General features: G+C 39.2%; 1 protein-coding gene across 7 annotated transcripts in view; it reads left to right on the top strand.

The window, feature by feature from the left end:
- Positions 1-26,415, top strand: part of Col19a1 (collagen, type XIX, alpha 1) — a 330,240-nt gene that overhangs the window by 107,367 nt on the left and 196,458 nt on the right. For 6 of the 7 annotated variants that reach the window (XM_006495645.4, XM_030245411.1, XM_006495646.4 and 3 more), the window contains one exon: positions 19,027-19,080. The exons of the other annotated variant lie outside the window; for it this stretch is intronic. In XM_006495645.4, the coding sequence (XP_006495708.1) occupies positions 19,027-19,080 (54 nt within the window). The remainder of the gene's footprint in view (positions 1-19,026; positions 19,081-26,415) is intronic. 7 annotated transcript variants of the gene reach the window in all.

The following is a 26,415-nucleotide window of genomic DNA, read 5'->3' as shown; positions in this document are numbered from 1 at the left end:
ATGCACTGAGAAAATCCTTTTTTTTTGCATGTCACAGTGTGAGAAAGTATGTGTTTCTGTTTAAGCTGTAGTTATTGTTAATTACCAATGAATATACTTTAATGAGAAGCACCAGATATAAATTATACTCAGCGTCTTTCATAATATGGCTTGCAGATTGCCTACATTGAAACCTCCTGGTCCACTAGATCAGTAGCAGCTATATGCCTTAGAAATTTAAGCAGTACCCTCAGAGATCCCTTCACAACAACAAAAGATTGAAGAGCAGTGGTTACCTTTATCTATAGTTATATATACACATGCAATGCAGGGAATACCTGGGGTTACGTCTATAATGAACACTGCCTCTCCCTCTTCCAACAGACTATATGCTTCTACTCACTGCACAGTGTATGTAACACATCTATAAACATTACCCTAGGTGAAAGTATCACACCAGGCCTAGTATTAGTTTTCTGCATTCAAGGAGCCATACCCACTTTGGCATGCATGAGAAGTCACCTAGCTTTGTGACTCACACTGCAAATTTGGACACAATTATCTTCTACATATTCTCTTCTAAGATTCAGGATCTTTGGCAAACTCCATTTTGATGGATCAAATTAAAGCATAACACCAATGTCCACTCAAGTCCTGTGGACGATCAGTGACTATCTGAATCATCATGCTATGCCTACATAAACACACAAACAAAAACACAAGAAGTCTAAACCCTGCCCTGTCCTTTCATTCTGCAATATTCCTCAAAAATGGAATTAAAATGTCAAATTATATGATGTTGAAACTCCCTAAGTATTTTTTATTCTTTCTCATGATAGAACTGCATGCAATATCTCCAACCCAATTCAATAAAATTTGTACATTTCTGTGGCCAAGACACAAGACTCCACTAGGGTTCTGTGTTCTCTTGAAAAGCTTAAACTCTGAATCTTGAACTAAAATGGAGCCATGACTCATGTCACCTCCACAGCTCAGGTAATATAGTCAGAACATAAAGTAGAATTTTATGTATGAATTATCAAGATAAGATCTGTTTCCACTGTAATGTTGTTGTTGCAGACTAGCCTTTCTCTAATAGATCCCAGCAGAAAATTAGTAGACTAAACTGTCCTTACAGAGACAAAATGAAGGCTAATCTGAACCATTTGAGAGTGTTCTTCTTTTGTGAAAATGCCTGACATTTCTTAGACATCTCTACAAACACAAGAAGTTTACTGAGTACTGTGTTATACAATCAAAGGAAATAAAAAAGAAATAGATACCAGCATGTGTGCATGAGAACATACCATTGCTTAGAAGAAACAACCACCATCTTCTTCTCCCATGGATGTTGTTTTTGTGTGTTGGTTCTGTGTGTCAACTTGGCACATGCTAGATTCATCAAAGAGAAAGGAGCCTCAGTTGAGGAAATATCTCCATGAGATCCAGCTGTAAGGCCTTTTCTCAATTAGTGATCAATGAGGGAGGGCCCCATCCATTGTGAGTGGTCTCATCCAGGGCTGGTAGTTCTGGGTTCTATAACAAAGCAGGCTGAGCAAGCCATAAGAAGCAGGCCAGTAAGCAGCACCCCTCCATGGCCTCAGCATCAACTCTGCCTCCAGGTTCCTGCCCTGCTTGAGTTCCTGTCCTGATTTCCTCCAAGGATGAACAGTGCTAGGGAAATATAAGCCAAATCAACCATTTCCTCCCCAACTTGTATTTTGGCCATAGTGCTGTTTTTGTTTGTTTTATTTTGTTTTCATTTTGTTACTATTATTATTATTATTATTATTATTATTATTATTATTATTATTGAAAACAGATTCTTTTCTTATACAATACATCCAGACCACAAGCTCCCCTCCCTCCACTCCTGCCACAACCCCTCTCCCCCAGATATCCCCATCCCTTCCCCTTCAGAAGAGCTCAGATCTCCAGGAAACAGCAACCAAACGTGACAAAACAAGACACAATAAGACAAGACAAAAGCCCTCACATTCTTTGCCCTGTTTTCCTTCTTTTGAGAACTTTCTGTTCAAGTCTCCAGCCCATATTTTGAGTGGATCGTTCCTTTTCTTGATTCTTTTTAAATTTTAGTTCTTTATATATTCTGGATACTAATCCCCTGTCAGATATGTAGCTAGTAATGGTCACTCTCTTTCTGTGGGTTTTTTTCTTCACCCAGTTGATTGTTTCTTTAGTTGTGCAGAAAATTTTTAGTTTTATGAAGTCCCTCTTGCCAATTGATGACCTTAATTCTTAGACAAATGGAGTCTGATTCAGAAAGTTTCTTTCTAAAACTATATTACTTATGGTGATATCTATGTTTTCTTCTGGCAGTTTCAATGTTTCAAGTTTTATGTTTAGGTCTTTGATCCATTTGGTATTTTGTTGTTGTTGTTTTTGCAATAAGATAGATATGTGTCTAACTATCATTTTTTATTATTACTTTTTCATATATTGCATGCCTCATTTCATCTTCTGAGTGTGGCTATCCAGTTTTCCCACCACCCTATGTTGAAGTTGCTTCTTTATTTCCAGTGTGTGTTTTTGGTGTCTTCATCAAATATTAGGTGGCTGTCTTAGTCAGGGTTTCAATTCCTGCACAACCATCATGACCAAGAAGCAAGTTGGGGAGGAAAGGGTTTATTTGGCTTACATTTCCATACTGCTGTTCATCACCAAGGAAGTCAGGACTGGAACTCAAGCAGGTCAGGAAGCAGGAGCTGATGCAGAGGCCATGGAGAGATGTTCCTTACTGACTTGCTTCCCCTGGCTTGCTCAGCCTGCTCTCTTATAGAACCAAGACTACCAGAGATGGTCCCACCCACAAAGGGCCCACCCCCTTGATCACTAATTGAGAAAATGCCGCACAGCTGGATCTCATGGAGGCATTTCCTCAACTGAAGCTCTTTCTCTGTGATAACTCCAGCTTGTGTCAAGTTGACACAAAACTAGCCAGTACAGTGGCTGAGTTAAATTTTGAGTCATCAGTTTTGTCCCATTGGTCTACATGTCTAGTTTTATGTATATGTGTGCCATATTGTTTTTATTACAGTGGCCCTAGAACAGTGGTTCTCAGCCTATAGGTGGCAATCTCTGGGAGCTGAGTGATCCTCTCACAAGGGTCACTGAAGACCATTGGAAACACAGATATTTATATTAGGATTCATAACAATAGCAAAATTACAGCTATGAGTAGCAATGAAAACACATTTATGGTTGGGGGATAACTCTAACCTGAGGAACTGTATTAAAGGGTCTCAACATTAGGAAGATTGAGAACTAATGCTCTATGATATCACTTAAGTTATGGAATGGCAATTCTTCTAGCAGCGTTGATTTTCGTTCAGGATAGTTTGGCTATCTGGGGTCTTTTGTTGTTCCATATGAGTTTTAGGATCATTTTCATGTTTGTGTGAAAAGTGACAACGGGATTATTATTGGGATTGCATTGACTCTGTAAAGAGCTATGGTAGAATGGTCTTTTTCACAATGTTATTCTACCAATTTGTGAGCATTTAATGTCTTTCCATTTTCTAATGTCTTTCTTATCTCTCTCCTCATTTTAGAGATACTTTACTTTCTTAGTTAGGTCCTTCCCTAGATATTTTATTTTCTTTGAGGCTATTGCCAATGGGAGTTCTCCATGATCTCCATCTCTATATGATTGTCCTTGGTGTATAAACTAGCTAAGTTGATTCTGTACTCTGGCACATCACTGAATTTGTTTAACATATCTAGAAGTTCTCAGGAAAACTCTTTGGGATCTCTTACATACCAATATCATGTCATCTTCAAATAGGAACAGTTCATCTTCTTCTTTCCCCATCTGAATCTCTTTAATGTCCTACTCTTTGCTTATTGCTCCAGCTAGTGCTTTAAGCACAGTTTTGAAGTGGAGTAGGGACACTTGACATCCCTGACTTGTTCTTGACCTCAAAGGGATTGTCTGTTTCAAGCTTTTTTTATTTTTGATAAGGTTGGCTGTGATTTTTTTTCTATATAGCTTTTATTACATTCTCTCTAGCCCTACATTCTAAAATGAAGGTGTGACTAGGTTTTTGTCAAGGTCTATTGAGATCACCATGTGTTTGTTTTTCCTTAAGTGCATTTATGTTATTACATGTGTTGACTTGCTTGTGTTGAACCAGCCCTGCATTTTGAAAATAAAGCTAACTAGGTCACGGTGTATAATCTTTTTGATGTATATATGTAGTCTGTTTGTAAGAATTTTATTGAGTGTTTTTGAGTCTACATTCATCAGAGATATTGGTTTATGGGTTTGTGTGTGTGTGTGTGTCTTTATTTACCTGTTTGAATATCAAAGGGGATTGAGAGTACTCCTTCTGTTTCTTTTCCTCTGTTTTTATTTCTCTTTTGCTCTTCCTTCCTTCCTTCCTTCCTTCCTTCCTTCCTTTCTTTCTTTCTTTTTCTTTCTTTCTCTTTCTTTCTCTTTCTTTCTTTCTTTCTTTCTTTCTTTCTTTCTTTCTTTCTTTCTTTCTTTCTTTCTTTCTTTCTTTCTGCCTTCCTGCCTTCCTGCCTGCCTTTCTTTCTTTCTTTCTTTCTTTCTTTCTTTCTTTCTTTCTTCCTTTCTTTCTCTCTTTCCTTTGGATTAGTTTAAGGATTGGCTGTAGATATCCTTTGAAAATCAGGTAATTCTGCTGTTAATTCATCCAGTACTGAACTTTTATTCTTAAACCTAGAATGCTTTTTATTATTATCTCAATCTTATTTGTTACAGTGTATTTAGGTTATCACTTCTGCTTGGTTTCATTTTAGTGGTTTCGCTGAATCATTCATTTCTTTTAGATTTCCTTGCTTAAAAGAGTAAAAGGTTGACAGTATTCTGTAATATTCTGAATTTATTTGGTGTCTCTTGTGTTGTTTCCCTGTTCATTTTTTATTCTGTCAAATTGACTCTGCTTTTTCTTTGGTTGTGTGTGCGTGTGTGCCTGCTTGCACATGTGTTTGGGTCTATTTTATTGATTTTTTGCTCAGATTTTTATCACTTCTTGACATTGACTGTGCCTAGATTTGGTGTGTTCTTCTTTTTTCAAACTTTTGAGTTGCATCATTAAAATCTGTACTTCCCCCCCCCCCCCCGTGGGCAGTTTAAACCCCCCTTAGAGCAATCCATCCAGTGTGCCTCAGTGGTTTTATTATGTCATGTCTTCATTTTAATTTTGGTCCAGAATTTTGCTTTCTTTATTGATTTCTTCTTTAACATATTCATCACTAAGTAACAAGTTGTTTTTATCTCCATGAGTTTGTATATTTATAACAGATTTTTTTTTTTGCTGATTTAAATTTTATTACCTTGTGATCAGATAGGATCCATGGAGCTGTTTCAGTCTTTGTGAATTTGTAAAGATTTGCTTTGTGTCCCAGGATGTGGTCTATTTTAGAAAAGCTTCCAGGTACTGGTGAGTAGAGTCCATGTTCTTTGCTGTTTGGGTAGAGAATTCTGTAGAATCTGTTAAGTCTCTCTGAAATATGATATCATTTAATCCTATGTATCCACCTATTTCTTGTCTGGATCACCCATCTGAGAAAGTGAGGTATGGAGTCACCTACTATTAATAGATTAGTTGATGCTGCTCTGAACCTTTAGTTCCAGCAGTAGATATTTTGCTTAATGAAATTGGGCACACCTGAGTTCCGTGTTTATAAATTTAGTAAAGTTATGTCTTCTTGGTTAACTGTTCCCATGGTTAGAATGAAGTGTCTGTGTTTATCTCTTCTGATTAGTTTTTGTCTGAAATCTATTTTGTTAGATACCAGGATAACGATGTCTACTTGCTTCCTGGTTCCATCTGATTGGAGTTCTTACACCTATCCTTTGACTATGAGGAAGTTCCAATCTTTAAAGTTAAGATGTATTTCTTGGGAAAAAAAAACCCTACATAAATGGATTGTGGTTTTTAATTCATTCAACCAGCCTGTGTCTTTTGGTTGGAGGACTGAAGCCACTGATATTCAAAGTAATTACTGAAAAATGTGTGTTAGCTCCAGTTGCCATGTTGTTGAATTTTGGTGCTAGTGTGTTCTCAATGGAATTTTGTGCTTTAATAATTACAAATTCATATTTTCCCCACAGTTTCCCAATCATGCTCATACCTTCTTCATCCTGATATATTGCTTCCTTTGTTTCCTTTAGGGTTGGTTTGGTGGATATAAATTCTGTAAGGTTGTTTATGTCGTGGAAACTTTCTCCTTCAATTACAGCATATAGTTTTGTGTGGTATATTAGTCTAGGCTGTGTGTCATGGTCTTTTAGGATGTGAAATCCATTGCTTGAGGCTCTTTTGGCTTTCAAAGTATCCATTGAAAAATCTGTTATCCTGATGTGTTTTCTTTTATATATGACTTATGTTTTTTCTCTTGTAACTCTCGCTACACATTCTTTGTTATGAGTACTTAGGGTTTTAACTACAGCAATGCCGTGGGGATTTCTTTTTCTGGTCTTGTCTACTGACGTTCTGTGCATTTCATGTGTCTGTATAGGTGTTCTTTCTTTGGTTTGGGGAAACTTTTCTACTGTTGTACTGATGAAGATCTGGTCTATGCCATTGACTTCGGATTCTTCCCCCTCTTCTGTGCCTGTAATTCAAAGGTTTAGTGTTCTATGTTTCCTGGATTTTCCTTTCCCATAGAGGTGGGTTTTTTTCCCCATATTTCTGGCTGCTTAGGTCTAGATCCTCTACTTTAAAGGTAGAGTTCTGGTGTTCTGTCTTGCTTAATTAGCTCTGCTTCTTAGGTTCTCCTTTGAGTTTTCTAGCAGAGTTATTGGTCTTTTCCACTCCATCTTCAGTGTATGTGTGTGTGTGTGTGTGTGTATGTGTGTGTGTGTGTGTGTGTGTAGGGGAAGTGTACATGTCTGTGGAGGTGTGATTACATGCGGAGCCTAGAGGACACATTTAGGTGTCCTCCTCAAGTCCTCTCCACCTTATGTGTTTGAGACCAGGTCACTCGCTGAAGCTGGAGTTTACTGGTTGGGCTAGGCTGACTGACCAGTGGGCCCTGCAATCTGCCAATCTATGCCTCACCAACTCTTAGACCATGCACCTCACCTAGGGCTTTAATATTAGTCTTTTTAAATATGAGGGGTCTGAACTTGGATCCTCTGCTTGTATAAATGAAGCATCTCTCAAGCCACCTTGAAGTTCTTTTTCTGGGTGTAAAAGTCATTTATCACCAATATCTCGACCCATTCATTTAGGGCAGCATAAATGGTGATATTTGAACTTTATTATTCTCTCTATTTTATTAGCTTTAATATTTCTGTAATAAGAAACTTTCTTGAATCAATTCCCCGATTACCACCAGTTAGAAAGTTTTGTTAACTATTTTCCACTTTATACACTTTTTAAAGCTGAGAGTTCACATCTATAAATAGTTGCCCATTATATTTTTATTTTTTGGGTTTTGGTATAATAGATCTGTTGTAATTCATTGAACTTGTCCTCACTGATAATAAAATTGTCCCCAGTTTGGTTAGTAAAGGAAATTTCACCTAGTCCCTGAGTCTCGTCATCACGGGCCATTCATCTCTGTGAGCTGCAGCTGTTAGGATGGCAGATCATTTAGGTTTTAATGTACTGCAGGGGCTGACTTAGCTTTTGTCTGCAACATAAACGATCCCTGAGCATGACCACTCTCAGTACTTTCTTTACTCTTGAACTCACGTGGCTTTTAATATTGAAGTTTCCCTTGCAGAGTGCCACAGATTACTCCGCCCCAAACAGCAGTGTTGAACTCTTCTATTTGCAGTGCTTAGAACAAGGCTTTGAAAAAAATTGGGAGGCTATCAATGTGTTTGATTATTTAACACTTCACAACTTAAGTGGGCTTATCATTGTAGAAATGTTTTCAAAATTCAGTAGAGGTACCCCTACTTGTTTATCATAGCGATTAAATCTGATTTAGTTGAAAATGCTTTCCATTCTCAACTGTATAGTTGAGTGTGTTTCTTCAGTCAAGGTCCAGTGACTAGAATTAAGCCACATAATTTATAATAGCAATAAGATAAACTCTTTAAAACATTGTACTTAGAAACCAATTAGAAAGTGTAAATGTAGAAGAACAGATGAACTAGTCAGAGGTAGTATAGGAAAAGTATTCACCTTTTCCTACATGATTGAATAATTAGCTATTAAAGTATCATCTTACTCTTGACATACCAAGAGCACATTTTTCTGTGATTAGGACACCATCTCATTTTCCTATGTGGCTTTTCTAGACGACCTGAGCAAGTGTGTGTGCGTCTGGGGATGGAACAGATCATAGAACAAGGAAATGATTCCGTACAAATCTAGCTTGGAGAACCAATGGATTTTGGGGGGTTCCTTATAGGACCATGGGTAACTCAAAGACAGAAAGCTTACACCAGCGTGGGAGAAGACGCGAGAAAGCTTCCCAGTGAAGGGTCTTTCGATCTTCAGCTGTTGTTCAAATAAGCTTAGGGAGCAGCTTTGAGTCCCTGTAGCTTTCTGGGCTTCCTGAGCCTTATAAATTTTGTTAGCTTTTTGAGTCTGAATGAACTTTCCTCCTCGTTCTTGAAGGAATGTTTCAATCCAGAGGAAAGAATTACACAGATCATAGCAAGGTTTTCAATATCATGAACTTATAGTAATGGATGCTTCTGTTTTGACAAAAAAATGTATGGTCAGTTCATAAATACCTTTCCCAGGAGGTTAGCTCAAAATAATAGCTAGGTAATACCCTTAGCTCAAGTTTACAGATAAAGAAACTACAGCTCAGGAAAAAAAGTCATATTTTTTTTCTATCATAAAATTCTTTATGCTCAGCATCTAGTTAATTCTAAGAGAGTGGCAATTCATTTTAAAGATGTATTAGAAAATGAATGTTTTAGAAACTTTCATTCCCAAAACAGAAAATTTAAAAAAAAATCTGTAATGCACTCATCCTAGTTAGACAAGAAATGAGTTAGGGACAGAGAGGAGAGCAATGGCTCCTGGACCCAGTTGAAATTGGCCCAGGATGATTATGTAGAATTCCCTGGATCTGTCATTCTGTCCAGACACCAGGCAGCAGCTGCAGAAGACCGAATTGCTTCTCTCAAATGTGTATTGAGTTTCATTTCCTTTCCGCATCAGCAAAATAAAATGAAATGGGGAATTTTGGAAATGGTCTGAAATATTATTGCTGACATCGCTGTAATTTGGCAATGGTCGGACCATTACACAGATGATTTAGCAGTTTGGGGAATTTACTCTGCATGTGGCACCAGGCCTGAGTCAGCCTGACACTGTCATTTCAAATTCCACCGTTTCCCTCGGGATTCTCTGTGATCTTCATCAAAGAGTTGTTTGTGGGAGACCTACTCTGTGTGTCTGCCCTTGTGTACATCTGAGAGCTGAGTCAGTCCACATTAGTAGCTTTGTAGAATGGGCCTTTAATGTTTCATTTGATGTCTTGTTTTTGCCCATCATCTATCTCCTCCCGTAGACATCCCTTTGGACCTGGCTTTCCCCCAAAGCACCACTCTCTCGTTCTATTCCACTAGCTAGGATTTATGGCTATGCTGTCTCCACCTATAAAAACCAGTCACCCCTCCCCCACCCCCTTTCTGTTTCTCTGTTTTTCTATTTCTGTTGTCTTGCTCTCTCATTTTTAGAGGACTTGCTTCTTACAATTTGCCATTTATCACCTAGAAACTGCAGTTGTAAGTGATTGGAAGGGGTAGGCTGTAATGTGGAGTTTGCTAATGTCCTGCGCTATCATGTTTCCCATGGTGCACTGGTTAACTGCAGCCTGTCACCATGAGGAGTTATGGGAACAATTCTGAAAATGCCTCTTTTGTCTCTATTCCAAATATTCGGGTTTCAGGAGCCTGGAAATTCTGAGACGGTTTTACTGAGCATGAATGACCATCGCCTAGATGTATCGTTCCCAAAGGCTGATTCTAAGAGAGTCTTGAATTTTGCAGTGCTCGTATAAATGTCCACTGGGCAGTTTTCCTCCTGCAGAAATTAGCAGAGTTAACTGCTAGCTATGACTCTGGAAACAATAATAGGCTCTAGGTTAAACTGTTTCTTAAATGGAACTGTCTACTGTTTGAGTCAGCAAATTATCACAGATCTTTCTAGATCTATCGCTGTTGTCACTTGTTGTTGCTGGCTGGCTGGCTGGCTTTCAACTCAAGTTTGTAAATCAGGCTAGGCTCACAGAGGTATGCCTGCCTCTGCCTTTCAAGCACTAGGATGAAAGGCCTAGACCACCACTCCAGTCTGTTTTGAATGCCAGTGACTAGAGATAAATTTTTGCTAGACATGCATTTTTTGTGTTTCAAATAATAGACCTTACATTTTGTCTTAGAAATATTTTTGAAGAACCCCACTGAACATGTCTCTTGAAAGTTTTATTCTTTGATTATAGAATAGGAGACATCTCAAGAAGTAGGACTGCAGGAAGGCTGTTGGTGAGCTGCCTCTTATTGAGGGCACCTGGGCAAATGCTGCCAAGGTCGCCTCAGGAAAGCAGAAGACGGAGGTGTGGAACTGTCCCTCTGTCAAAGATGACATGCTAATGGACAAACTCTCCTCACCGTTGATACTCAGAGCATCAGTTCCTCTCACCCCTCTATTCTGTCTTGCCAGGGTCAAATTAATTTATTGGCTTCAGAACAATTCCAGAGAAAGGAAACCAAGGAAAGCGGCAAGGGTAGAGTTAGAAAAGCACATTGGCAGCACACACAACTTTATAAGAGCTGCCCATCAGCTGCAGCCAAAAATCAATGAAAGCCCTAGGCCTGTGGGCAACGGGAACTTACATTCCGATGAGTTTGTACTTTTACTGAACAAGTAATTTGCAATAGTGGAAGTTCTTTGAGCATGGAAGTTACTTAGAGTCTCTGACCTATACCAGGAAGTAGGGGTGAAAATAATAACCACTTGTGGTTTCTGGGAGAACTGAATGCCGTGCTTGTGGAGCTGGAGAAATGGGTCAATGGTTAAGGACATATGTGTGTTTACTTTTCTATCGTGAAAGCGCCATGGCCAAGATAACTTACAAAGAAAGCAATTAGGGCTTTAGCCCAATTAGGGCTTATATTTCAGAGAATTAGAGTCCATGATGGCACAGCAAAGCCATGGCGGCAGGAACAGCTGAAAGCTCACATCCCTATCCCCTCAGGTAGGAGTCAGTGAGAGACACACTGGGAATCTTTTGAAATCTCCCCTCCCCCTCAGTGATACACCTCCTCCATCAATGTCCCACCTGCTAATCTTCCCAAACCATTCCACCAACTGGGGTCCAAGCATTTGATTCATGAGCTGCTGGGGGCCATTCTCATTCCAGCTGCAATAGAGCATATTTTTGCAGAGGGCCAAAGTTTGGTTCCCAGCCCCTGTGTTGAGTGATTCGCAGCTACCTATAATTCCTGCCCTGTGAGGACCGACATCTCAGGCCTCTCTGCCGGCACCTGCTCTCATATGCACAGACACATTAAAAAAATAATCCGTCCTGCGTAAAGCACAGATCCTGGTAGGGGAAATATGTGCTGTTACGTTCCTGATGATATATATAGAAATGTACAGCACTAATGTTAATAGCTCACTGTTTTACATACGTTTCAGGGTTAATTAATACACTGTAGAAAGGACTTGGCTACTCAACTACATGATCTAACCTTAACATTAGTTTTATGAAAGAACAGACAGTAGGGAAGTCATCGGTGAGAATTAACTCCCACGTGTCCTCGTAATTTGATTAGAATTGACTAGAATTCTTTTGGTTAGAATTGATTTTGGGTTCCCATGGGTCTAACTTTCCGGGTTTATATTTTTAAAGAAAATTTTAGACATTCTATGTCTTCTAAAAAAATATTTCATCGTTTAAAACCGAGTCAAATACAAAGAAACAACCTCTGCTCCTCCTGTTTGCTAACTTCCTCTGATGTCAAAGTGAGTAGAGCGCTTCTTAAATTCAAGAGGAAACTTAGAATGCTACGGTTTTGTTCCTGCTCACTTCCCTCCAGTGGAGAGAAAGAGGCAGCTGTTGCTTACTATTTTCAACTTTCTTTTGTTTGAGATGTACTAAATATGCAACACATGAATGTATGTTTTTTTTTCTTGTCTGGATTTAAAACCCACCACTTCATTTTTCTGCAAACAATGATAGAATTTAAAACAGAGAAGCCATCGAGATCATCTGCTTCCTGCATAGGACCTGACCAGTTGATTCCACTTAAAACAAGCTCGTCATCTAACATCTATGCACTTCTTTGGTGTTTTTCCCCTACATACTTAGCCTGACTGCTAGTTAGTATATACTTCTCTTTCTAATGAACAATGAAAATTCTCCCTGTTAATTATTTTAATCAATCTACCACCAAATAATATTTTTAAATGTATTCTCAATTTAGATTATATTAATCTTATTAGTCTGTTAATAGTTTATCAAACACACTACGTTTTCTCTTATGGATAGCTTGTTCCATGCCTGGGGATACACTCTCTGCTCAGAGCCCTGGCTGCATTCGGCTACCCATTCTTTTCATCCTATAACACTTACAAGTATTATTTGATCAGCCCAGAATTAAGTGCCAGACTGCACATTTCATCCCTTCTTTGCATTCTTTTATTACAACATAGTTTTGGTCACTGAAATGTTTCATGTCATGAGTCTATTACATAGATATACCATATATGCAATAAATTTATCAATGGTTTTCTTCATTGGAAGCAGTGTTACCCTCTAGGGGATATTTAGAAATGTCTGTAAATATTCTTATTTGCTGTTATCAAGGAGACATGGCTGGCTTCTGGCCTACAGTGAAAAGTGGCCCGGGATGATGCTAAACACCCAGCAGTGTAGGGGACACCCTACAGTGGAGAGCTGACCAGAGTTCTGAGGTTAGACGACCCAAATGACAGATAGATATGTATGTTGGTAAAGAGTGAATGGACCTTTACTGTGTACCATGAAGACTCCGACAGTTGCACACCCTTCAGTAAAAACCCTGACCAGCCTATCTGGCTTTTTAAAAAAATATTTGTTTATACATTTAGTGTGTGGGGAGATGAGTGTGTGTGTACACACACATGCACACACACACATGAGCACATGTATATGTGAGCATGTGTTTGCCCATGAAGACCAAAGCAATCATACCCCCTAAGAGCTGGTGTTACAGGCAACCATGAGGTATCCAGTGTCTCAGTGCTGGGCACGAAACTCAGCATTCTGGAAGAGCAGCCAGCTCTCTGGACCACCAAGCTGTTGCTCCAGCCCCTGTGTGCCTTCTGGGACCCACACTGTGAACATTTTAAGTAACTTTGCCTCTTTCTTTGAAGAGATCCAGATGCTCTGCATCTTGGCTTCATAATGATTTTATGTTTTGAAACAAATAAATTTAATATGTTTAGAATGCTGGCTTTAAATCAGGGTGACTGAGTTGAATTAGGGACCTTGAGCATATGACCTAATATCTCTTGCCTTTGGTTTACTCCTATGTAAAATGTTGGTGCTTATAGTAGATTATTCTTATTTTTTTTTTAATTAACTCAAGATCACTTTGAAGTGGTGTGCTGCTTCTCTGGCTTTCTGTTACAACGCACCCTCTTACCCTACAGGATTAACTTCAACAGACTATCAGCTCTGTTCACGGCAGCATCACAGTCACCACCTCAGCATCAGCAGCATTACTACCACCATCTTCACCATCACCATCCTCTCCATCACCATCCTCACCACCACCATGCTCATCATCATGTCACCATCACTATCATCCTCACCCTCACCATCACCATCACCACCCTCATCATCATTACATCATCACAAAGGCTTATCTCTCTTTGCCCTTCTTTCAGCCAGTGCCAACTTTTCTAATGTCCTGTAAGAATGTACAATTTTAACTCTATTTTGAGGTGCTCAAAGCTGAACCCCAGATTTCACACAAGTTACTCTAGGCATATGATGTGCAATAGAACTGAATCACTGGCCCCAGAGTTATTTCAAACTTGAGATTATGTTTGTGATCAAATACATTTTAAATATTGATGATAGTATCTGTGAAATTCTATTTGTCTTCCTATGCCAAAAATTTCACTCCACTTTTATAAATAACTGTTATCCACCTTATAGGCAACCCTTTTTCTAAATAGATAAATATTTTCTTCTCTGTCGATGGGACTGTTTTTTAGAATTTATTTGTATGTATGTGGGTCTTTTGCTGAATGTATGCCAGGGTAATATACACATGGGCCTGGTACCTTTGGAAGCCAGAAGAGAATGTCAGATGCCCTGGGACTAGAATTACAGACAGATTTGAGTTTCCATGTGCATACAAGGAAATGAAGCTGAGTCCTTGGAAGAGCAGCCAGGGTTCTTAACTGACAACTCATCTCTTCAGCCTCGTTAATAGGACGCTTGTCATTAGAGTCTGAAGATTTTTAAGGTCCCTTTGCACACTCCATTAGCCACAGCCTATGGTGCTAGACACACAACTCCTAAGCTTTCTGTCATGGGTAGTATTCTCTGTCTAGACCATCACTTTCCGGGTGAATGTTCTGTCATGACAGACAATTCGTGGAGCTCAGTGAAATGATATCCCTTGAAATGTGTCTAGGACAATTAGAAGATGATTCTTAAAATTAGGTTCCTTCATGGTTTTTTTGTTTTGTTTTGTTTTGTTTTGCTTTGCTTTGCTTTGTTTTGGATTTGGAGCGTGGAGGTAGAGAAGGCCTGCATACTGTTTCATACAAGGGGGGGATCAGAGGACAGCTCAGGAGATCAATTCTCTCCCTCCACTATGTGGGATGAAGTTATTGATCTCAGGTCCCACACCATAGTGGCAAGTGCCCTTACCTACTGAGCCATCTCATTGGATAGAGAATCAATTTTTAACTTTTAAAAAAGAGATTAATCTCCTGAGACTCTGGAGTAACTATTCACCTGATATTTTAAGCTTAAAGTCCTCACTGCATTTCTAGTCTCTACATGCTATGAAAATTGAATTTGTTCGTTTTATTTTACCTGTGCGTTATTTATACTTCATTTTATTAGATGCCAATAATCTTAGATCATTAGAACTACACATATGTATTTCTGTTTATAGAGTATTTCACTCTTTAAAATGTTCTAATTTCTTAAAATTGGGTGATTAATATTTTTTAAGATTTATTTATTTTAGGTATATGAGTACCAGAAGAAGGCATCAATTCCAGTACAGATGGTTGTGAGCCACCATGTGGTTGCTGGGAATTGAACTAGAACCTCTAGAAGAGCAGTGAGTGTTCTTAACCGCTGAGCCATCTCTCCAGCCCCCATTAATTTAATATTTTTGCAAGAGAAATAACAATGCTCATCAAAAAAATTGCAAAGATATAGGTGAAAAAATCACCTTAGTGATGCAATGCAGATATAGTACAGCCTGTTCATACCTTACACATACACAACATACACTACATACACAACACATTCTATATCACATACTCACACACACTAAACACACACACACATACTATATTTACACACTCTCTACACTCAACACACATTCTATACACAACACACTCTATACAAAATACTGAAGTATGACCTGAGGAGAAACACTAATAGCCACAAAAATGCATCAATTATCATTTTAATCATTTTACTTTGTTTTTTTCCCCCACTCTTATTCTCAAGACCTGTTGAAGGCTGATGTGCAGATAATTAGTAAATGGATAAACAGACTAGCATTTTTAAAAGAAATTCAATTGTTAGGTTTGCATGATATACTAATAAATATATCCATCTTTCAGACAGAAATTGAGCAAAAAATATGTCACTATTGTTATGTATCATCCACCATGATATTAATGTTCATCTTGAACAATTGTGACTTAATAAGAACATATGTCCTCTGCCAGAAGCCCATTATTAACGGGTAGAGCCTATAATGTATCGCTACCATCTATGCCAGGGTTTTGACTGACTTGGTCTTGTGATGGTAACTGTCTTAGTCAGGGTTTCTATTCCTGCATAAACATCATGACCAAGAAGCAGTTGGGGAGGAAAGGGTTTATTTGGCTTACACTTCCATACTGCTGTTCATCACCAAGGAAGTCAGGACTGGAACTCAAACAGGTCAGAAAGCAGGAGCTGATGCAGAGGCTATGGAGGGGTGTTCTTTCCTGGCTTGCTTCCCCTGGCTTTCTCAGCCTGCTCTCTTATAGAACCAAGACTAACAGCCCAGAGATGGTCCCACCCACAAGGGGCCTTTCCCCCTTGATCACCAATTGAGAAAATGCCTTACAGTTGGATCTCATGGAGGCATTTCCCCAACTGAAGCTCCTTTCTCTGTGATAACTTCAGCTGTGTCAAGTTGACACAAAACTAGCCAGTACAATTGCCCCCTTGTCAACTTGACACACAAACACATCACTAGTAAGCCTCAACCCTTACGTTCTTATTCATCCCCAAGGTCTAAATAACTTTAAACGTCCCACAGTCTTTACATATTCTTAAAATTTCAATCTCTTTAAAATATCCATCTCTTTTAAAATCCAAAGTCTTTTTACAATTAAAAGTCTCTTAACTGTGGGCTCCACTAAAATAGTTTCTTCCTTCAAGAGGGAAAATATCAGGGCACAGTCACAATCAAAAGCAAAAATCAATCTCCAACCTTCCAATGTCGAGGATCCAACTCACAATCTTCTGGGCTTCTCCAAGGGCTTGGATCACATCTCCAGCCATGCCCTTTGTAGCACATGCATCGTCCTCTAGGCTCCAGATGCCTGTACTCCACTGCTGCTGCTCTTGGTGGTCATCTCATGGTACTGGCATCTCCAAAACACTGCATGACCCCTTCAATCTGGGCCGTCAATTGCAACTGAGGCTGCACCTTCACCAATGCCTTCTATGGCCTCAGCTGCTCTGCGTGACCCCTTCATGTCTTCAAAACCAGTATCACCTGGGTGACCCTTACACATTACCAAGTCCCACTGCAGCAGGAGTACAACCTTGGCTATCTCTGGAACACAGCCTCTTTGTGCTTTCAGAAAACACTTCCCAGAAGATGTAACCTCAACGATGCTGGTCTCTTCTTCTTTTTTTAAATATTTCTTTATTAGGTATTTTCCTCATTTACATTTCCAATGCTATCCCAAAAGTCCCCCATACCCTCCCCCCCTCCCCTCCCCATCGACTCCCACTTTTTGGCCCTGGCGTTCCCCTGTACTGGGGCATATAAAGTTTGCAAGTCTAATGGGCCTCTCTTTCCAGTGATGGCCGACTAGACCATCTTTTGATACATATGCAGCTAAAGTCAAGAGCTCCAGGGTACTGGTTAGTTCATAATGTTGTTGCACCTATAGGGTTGCAGATCCCTTTAGCTCCTTGGGTACTTTCTCTAGCTTCTCCATTGGGGGCCCTGTGATATATCCAATAGCTGACTGTGAGCATCCACTTCTGTGTTTGCTAGGCCCCGGCATAGCCTAATCACCGCTAATTTCTTAGCTCCAACTAACCAGCATCAATAGTCCCAATAATGCAAAGGTTTTGCTTTAGTAGTCCTGGTATCTTGTTAATTACACCTGATTCTTCAGCCCCAGCTAACCAGAACCACAGAATAATCAAACTCCAAAATAGCAATGGCCCTGAAAAGAGTCTTTAATTTTCCCTCTGAAATTTCACAAGCCAGGCCTCCATCTTCTGCACTGTTCTCAACATAACTCCTACACAACATCTGACAGAGCTTTTAACAACGAATGGATCTTCTAGCCCAAAGTCCAAAGTCCTTCCACAGTCCTCCCCAAAACATGGTCAGGTTGTCACAGGAATACCCCACTCTGCTGGTACCAATTTGTCTTAGTCAGAGTTTCTATTCCTGCACAAACATCATGACCAAGAAGCAAGTTGGGGAGGAAAGGGTTTATTTGGCTTACACTTCCTTACTGCTGTTCATCACCAAGGAAGTCAAGACTGGAGCTCAAGCAGGTCAGGAAGCAGGAGCTGATGCAGAGGCTATGGAGGGATGTTCCTTACTGGCTTGCTCCCCTGGCTTTCTCAGCCCGCTCTCTTATAGAACCAAGACTACCAGCCCAGAGATGGTCCCACCCACAAGGGGCCTTTCCCTCTTGATCACTAATTGAGAAAATGCCTTACAGTTGGATCACATGGAGGCATTTCCTCAACGGAAGCTACTTTCTCTGTGATAACTTCAGCTGTGTCAAGTTGACACAAAACTAGCCAGTACATTAACTATAGGTGCTATGTGTTAGTGAATGTGGTAACTATGTCTTGTCCAGTGTGACACCCTACAGACTCCTCTGCCTCCTTCTCTTTCTGCCTCCTTCCCCACAAAGTTCCCTAAGCTTTGGTAAGGAGAGTTGAAATAAAGATGTCTCAATTGGAATAAAAACCTAGTCTCTTTTTTAAAAAGAATACATACTGGTTGAGATATATACACTGCACTTTTAAATTTGTTCTTCAGGTTCTACTGTTTAGATTCCAGTAATTTTATAGTATAAAATAAGCATAACATGACTTTTGTAGCTACACCATAGTCTATTTATCTATGTGTAATAATTTATTGGATCGGGTAGCTGCACCACAGTCCATTTATCATTGTGTGATAATTTATTGGATTGGGTCCTTATTCCTGGGCATGTGGAATGTTTCTCGTAAATACCTCTGTGTTTTCTATAAGGTGCCTTAAGCTTTTCATCTGGTTATTTCCTTAGGATACATTCTTAAAGTAAATTCACAAGGCCAGGTGGAAGGAACTGATTTAAGAGCCTTGATATATATTGCCAAATTGCCCTCCAGAAAGTTCTTTCTTGCTTATAGAAGAAAAGAAATAATCCATCTTCTAAGTCTACCCTAATCATTTTTATGTAGTATTCCTTTGAACCTTTGAACTTCTCTGGTTTTAGGGCTCAGAATTGCTTATTTTTAAATACATGTTTCCCCCTCCCAGAGGATTAGCAAACTAATCACTGTGTTTCATATATAGCCAAACGATATAGCTCTCTTGATTTTTCTTAGAAAAGGTTTTGAAATACACCATTTTTTTTTATTGTTTAAATTATTTCTTTCCAGGGTGAACCAGGAGCCAAAGGAGACTCTGGTCTGGATGGCCTCAATGGACAAGATGTAAGCCTAATTCTCCTTTAAATAATGTTCTGTTTAGATTTTTACCACTGACATATTCTTTCTAATGCAATTAAAGCTGGCTGTCCTTGGCAGAGCTAGCCACAGTCAAACAAATGGAGGGATGGAGGCAGATTTTTACACAGTTATTTTACAGCCGTGTTTTCGTTTCATTACTGGGCTCTCAAGGCTTCATTTGTCTCATGAATGTCTTTTCTTCCTCTTTATTTCTTGCTGACTTTTTAAAAAGCCTTACTTTTCACTATCAATTTCTTCCTGCATATGTTCAGTAGTGACCTGTGTTCCCAGCTGGCAGTCACGGTTCATGTCACCCATGTCTCCCTCTAGTGAAAGGCTGTGTCTGTAGGATTGCATTTATGTAGAGAGGAGAAGGGAGAAAAGGAAGGCTATGTTCTAGGCTCATACACTCTTACAGAAAGCAATGACCTTTTGACCACCCCATACAACTGTAGAGTGCTTCAAGCTTAAGCATGCTACAGCCTTTAACATGTCTGCAATTCAAATCCTGCCCTTTCACTAGAGAGCTATTGCTCCTCCTTACAGAGTGCTACCACAGATCTTAGGCTGAAATTTGAACAATAGGCTAATTTTCCATTTTATTTTATTTTTTATTTTTGGAATGTACCTATTCAAATCAACAGTCACTTCTTTCTATTGAAACACAGATTGAACTGGGAGCTTACAGTTACAACCCTCATCCCCCATTTATATTTTCATTTATATATACACTGCTTATATGGCTTAAAGGGCCACATTACCTAGTTTATGAATCAAGTCTATCAAAGGAAACACTACCTACAGCTCTCTCTGTCTAGTTGCATAATTCAGGAAGCCTTTGAAATCCTTAACATGGCTAGAGGTATTCTGAAATTCATCTTGTGTGCAGTAGACCTTCACAGCAGGAAAGAAGGCTGAAAACCAATCTTTGTGGACTGTGGAGGAAGTAAAAGAGTTTGTAAGAGACTTGCTTCCAAAAGAGAAATCTCTCAGGAGTCACCCCCAGCACAAGCTTTGTTGTACCACGCTTGGCTTTAGCTCCTGTGTAGTTCCCAAGAATATCCATTCACGTTGCTACTGGGACACCAAATGTCCATTCACATTTTACTGTGATACCGCTCCTTCTTGCTCTTCCCCTTCACAATGGATTCCCTAGACTGTGGTGGCACTAGAACCAATGGCTTCCCACCAAGGAGTCTGTACATACTCTCGACGCCTTCTCTTGCTACATCAGGATGCTGACCAATTTGTTTAAATGCAGCCTCTAACCTACTTTGATATCACTGCACAATGGTACTCCATTCAATGGTAAGAGTTCGGGAGCAAAGGCCCATATTTTACCCTACCTGTGCCATTCATTGAACAAGGCCAGACCTATGGAGAGTGCACTTATGGGAAGACAAGAATTCCTCCTGAATGGGATGGTCCTGCAGGACGTAAGCACAACTCCAGTAAGAAAGGTTTCTATTCCTTTCATCCTGTGATTTCTTGAGACTAAGGAGTATGCCACCAAGCAAGAAACAGCCCACTAATTTTCTCAGCAAGTCACCTGCCATAATGCTTTGATCTAGCATGCCAAAAAAGCTAGCAGAAGACTGAGTTTCAGATTTCTAATGAAAGTAGTTTCTGAAAAAGAATGTGTTCATGGCCATCTTCCCAGCTAATATGACTAAAGAAGAAAGCAAGATCTCATTACTTGCTCCTACTTCTTGGTCATGGCTTCTGAATATCTCAGGGGAAAATCAAGGAAGGAAAACACCATCTACATGTCAACTAGGGAAATAGTAAAATCACCCTTTAATTCTGAATGGCTGATGGAAAAGTCTCATTTTCCCACTACATCATGCCCCTCACCACTGCATTTCAGCACTTGTGACAATTCATGCTGACCTTGTAATTACAGGCATACCTTTTAGGGAATATATTGTATGTTAATGGTGATTTTAAATCTCACTAAAACTGAGTCACTATAGGGATTTTAGCTTCCAGAACATTCAGTTAGAATGCAAGTGAGCAAATTCAATATACTAAGCTTGCCACCTTCTAAGCTACTTTCTACATTACAGTGACTTGTAATGATTTAATATTTCCACTAAATGAATTCAAAAAGGCCTGTCTTGATGGCTTTCACTGTTGCATATTGGATTTATTGTGATGTGATGACCCGTATAATACATCTTTCTGTGCCAACTTTTTCACAAAATAGCTAGTCTACTTAGCTTAGAAAAAGAAAGCATACTGTGGTCCGTTCTTTTTCAGCTGGGCACTGTGGGATTTAGGACAAGGCACTTCTCTGCCATGTGAGATTGTCTTTATGTATATGTATGCATAGAAATATGCATACAATAGCATTTAACTTAAAAAGAGGCCATGAATTTGAAAGAGAGCAAGGAAAGGTGTGTGGGAGATTTGAGAGGGAGGAAAAGGCAAGGAGAAATGTAATTACATTATAAGCTCTAAAAAAGAAAAAGGAAAGCAGAATATATTGTGTCCTCAAGGTTCCCAAGTAGTAATATGAAATAGCCTTTATTCATTGGGACAACAAGGCTATTCTCTCTCTCTCTCTCTCTCTCTCTCTCTCTCTCTCTCTCTCTCTCTCTCTCTCTCTCTCTCTCTCCCTGTGTGTGTGTGCTTGTGTGTATGTGTGCTTGCGTGAACTTGTATGAACTTTGGGTTTTAACTCTAAAGTATTAATAAGAGTATTTCTACTGCAGTACAAGTGATTGCTACTAAGCAATATAGAAATTGCAAAAATTTTAAATTTCTATAATTTATCCTTCAAAATATCTTAGAATAGACTTGATATATATATGTATCCTATTGTAACCATTGAGGTCAGACTGTCTGGTTCCAATCCCAGCTCTTCCAGTAGCTACAGGTCACATTACTCTATTTTTCCTCCTTGTTCCTTTTTGTGCACGATGGGAAACTCAGATTATTAGTACTTGCAGATGTGCTGGGAGAATCAACAGAGTTATCATGCATGCAGCAGTAGAAGGGTGCTCAGCACACACAAGAATTGTCTGGGCAATCATTCTCTGTTATCAAAAGCTTTTAGATGTGATGTATCATCTTAATAGATATCTCTTTCATTAGTTTCCTTCCATTCAAATGCACAAGAGTAGGTTTCAGTCATTCAGCTTAGTCTTTATGTTTATTTTGATCTTTGAAACATCCTACGACAAAATTACTGTAACTGGCATTTCTCGAATTACCACCCAAATCTCCATACACCAGTGTGTTCTGTACTACTAATTATAAAAACTCTGAAATGACAAAACCAGAAAGTACCATCTGGTGATAGCTGTTGCCATTGCTAAGAAACTACATTATATCAGTAGATAGCTCAAGGAATTAACTAGTAGTTTAAATTTTTAAATAAAGAATATCTTATACTGTTTTATTTTTTTAAAATGCTATATATGCACAGTGATTTTTTTCCAATAAGACCTCTGCAGTCTCTTTGCTTTATGTGACAGCATCCCTCAGCTTTTCTTTTGTCTTTAGAGAAAACTTTCCATCTCACATTACACACAGATACAACTACTATGCTTCAGGGAATAGTTTTACTGAGATCCCTAATAATAGATACCCATCCATGTGTCAAGTTTAAAATCCCTTTCATTTGATGCTTTGTGCTTTTTAACTTAAAGTTTTATAGATTAAAAAGATAAAAACTTTCATAGGTGAATACTGTGTTTGCAATATTGCTCCTCCCCATCTCTCCCTCTCATTTCTCCCATATCTTCCCCACCACTCCTCAAATTCATAACCTCTTCTATAATGTTTCTTCACACACACACACACACACACACACACATACACACACGCACGCACGCACGCACGCACGCACGCACGCACGCACGCACGCACGCATGCACACGCTCACATGCATGACCAACTGAGCCCGTTTTACGATGTTCTTATGCATATGTGTTTAGAGCTGATAACTGCTTTAGGACTGGATAATCCATGACTGGGCACATCCCTTGGGGGAGCAGATTCCTTTCTTACAGCCATTGATTGCTGATGGCTCTTCATCCCGAGATGGGGGTCTTGTGAATTTTTTCTAATCTGCACTGGCTTGTCAACAGGCGTTGCCATTATGCAGGTCTTGTTTAGGCAACCATATTGTCAGGGTTTCATGGCCGCAACTCTGCTATCTAGAAGGCACAGCTCAGGCATTACAGACCAACACTCATACTTCTAAACATGTTTTATGTTTTTGCTCTGTGTCTTTTTTCTTCCCTCAGGCACTCAATAACATTGATAGCAGCAACAGCATGACAGGAGAAGAAAAATCGTACTTGCAAAAGTATTACCGAGCTGCTTTTCAGAGCCTATTACAAACCCATAGCCTTAACATTACGGCACTTTGTCACAGGGGACATGAGTTACATGGTCTACTTCCATGGCCATAGCTGTAGGAGCTTGATGAACACAGAGCTTCTCTGCTGCATTTTATTCTCTATGACTTAAAGCACAGCTGTTAGATATCTGTCATCCTGAGTGTGAAACACCACAAAACGCCATTAATTAACCCTTACTTGCCCTAAAAAAAACCAATAAATAACCTTTGTTAAGAGACAGCAAGCTACTAACAGTACTAATCATTACAACAACGATTCTGAGCATCTCTTCAAAATAACTATTGCATATACCTTTTTTTTTTAAATGCAGGTACCTTGACTACCTAGGACGATGCAACAAACACTCTTCTTTTCCTGACTCCCTAATGCCATATTGCAAAGTCTTGAGCACATATAATAGATTTGCTGGCTAATAACATTGAAGTAGCTTCCCACTTAATTAAAATTAAAAAAATTATTCCCATATCTATATGCTTTGACCTCTGACTGACCTTGACTTAATATCATACATCATAAGATGCTACCTTAGTGACTATTCTACTTGCTGTTTATATCACCTGTACACTTTCCCCTGGGACTTTTCTAGGAGTGAAACCTCGAATAGCACACAGTCCCCTGCTTGCAGAGGTGGTTTCTTACCATCCCACCTGAGGCAGCTTTCTCCAGCATTTGTCTCATCACATCTACTGAAATGTCTACTGTCCATCTCACAAGTCATACAGATGGCAAGAATCTTAACTTTGGGGAAGAAAAATACCTGCATTTATCTATCTATCTATCTATCTATCTATCTATCTATCTATCTATCTATCTACTGACTGACTGACTGACTGACTGACTGACTTGACTTAACTTACTTATTTGTAGCAAGGAAGACTTTTTACTCAAAACGGATGTAATGGGGGAATTGCAGTAAGGGAGGGGGGTCAGGCGCATCTCCAGATACAAGGAGGACCTGGTTGTAGTTGCAGACAGCAGCATAGAGGAGACAATGTGGGAGGAATTACTAAAGGGAAATATCAAGTAAGGCACAGTTCTGGTCTAGAAGAATTCTTTGTAAAGACAGCCAAGAACTAGATGTTAAAGGGAGGAGATGAAGAGCAGATTCAGTTAATACTGAGATTTGCCAGAGAAAAACCAATTACACCATATGGGCCAAATTTAAAGTAAGCCTTATTTAATATTAACTACTGACCAAGGGATGGAGTTTTGTCACGCCCATTCCCTGGAATTTCCCCACTGAAAATGGCCTCGAGCCATGAGTAGGGGTTTATATGGACAAATCTATAGGCCACTGTACTTTTCCATGAAACTTTATTATTTTCCAAGAACTACAACTCCCAGCATTTCAGGAAGTTACCTAGTCCTTGGGGAGGTGGGGCTTAGGGATTAATTTAGGGGATTGCCATTCCGAGAATAGAAGAGATTTGTAAGCTGACTTAGCAATACTTTTAGATAACCAAGTTGAGCAAGCCAAGGGCAAGGCATTAGGAAGAGCACCCAGAGGAGCCTGATTTGCATGAGGTAATAGAGGTTACTTTTGTTATCACCTTCTTCTCTTGTGTCTGATCTCCAAAGTGATGCAGAAATATAGAGAAAACGAAAAACTCAAGACAAGAGTAAACATGTTACAGTTTCTATTAGTCATGATGGAGAAGGGAAAAGGATTGGGCAAAATTATTTCTAACATGATTTTCTTAAACTACACATTATAAAGCAAACGGGAAGTACAACACAGTAGTCAAGAACTTGACAGCATGACCAAGGCTCTGGGCTCAGTCCTTATCACTGAGAAGAATGGGGCTGGAGAAGAAGAGCGTCCAATGAGAAGCTACTCTATCAGACAGAGTAGGTCTAGGGTAGTGAGTGGCCACAAGGTACCGGAAAAATATTTAGTGGACATGTGGATAAATGAATGATAGAAATCCATTCACAGAAATGGCATGTCTCCCTGTGAGTGGTTAGGATATTCTTCTGCCAGCTTTTACTCTCAAGTATCTACTGTTTCAGAAAGGAAGAGATAGATATTCCAAATAATATTCCAGATACAGTGTAGTAGATTACTACACTTTAAATATTATTTATTAAACACTAAAATGATTAAAATATATTAAGGTATTTATTCATTTCAAAGTTGTTTTTCAAGTTGAATGTTTTATTCATCCTTTGTTCTTGTTAATGTCTGACATGGTTTTCACATTCTGTGCTACAAAATTGTTTCATCTAATTACTTTTATTACCATGGTTTGTCCTTCAATTCTATAATGAATACCTGTAGGTGCTGGGGTGTGCATTATTTATTTCCTACAAAACTCCCAAGAAGTGATAGCTAGATCCCTGTGCTAGGAACAGCAAGATGTTTAGACTTACCATATGTAACATCACTCCCAAATGCACCCTTCCCACTATTCTTCCTCCCCCATCCCATGTGTTCAAAATAAAGGAAGGTATCCTCCCTGCTCACACGTACTCAGGATGTGTCCATCCGACTCACCTTATTTTTTCCACAGAGAACACTTTCAGCTGATTGAAAGAATTGATGTGGCCATCACCAACTAAGTACCTCCAAACACCCAAGAATCAGGAGGATTTGACATATTTGAAAACACATATCTGACAACTTTTCTGTCTCATGTAGTTCCCTTTGATATCTTTATAAATCCAGGTTTTAAAAAAAGAAAATTAGAAAGCTGAAACATAGTTTCAAATGGACAAGCACTACATTTTGCCTCCAGCCCCGTGAGTGACAGAAGAATGCAGCCTCTGTAGTTCTCCTCCCAATAATTAAATTTCTTGATAGAGACATGAACATGTTTTTTGATGTAACTCATGATTTTTTTTGGCAAGCTCTATAAAGGCTAAATCAATGCTAAATCAGAGGTATTTACAACATCCACAAATTTAATCCAAAGAGGATATTTCAAGGCTCATATAGATCTAAATGATGGTC

Source organism: Mus musculus, chromosome 1, assembly GCF_000001635.26.
Source record: "Mus musculus strain C57BL/6J chromosome 1, GRCm38.p6 C57BL/6J".
Lineage (NCBI taxonomy): Eukaryota > Metazoa > Chordata > Mammalia > Rodentia > Muridae > Mus > Mus musculus.
The sequence above is the reverse complement of the archived record's forward strand: the minus strand, read 5'-3'. Positions and strand labels throughout refer to the sequence as shown.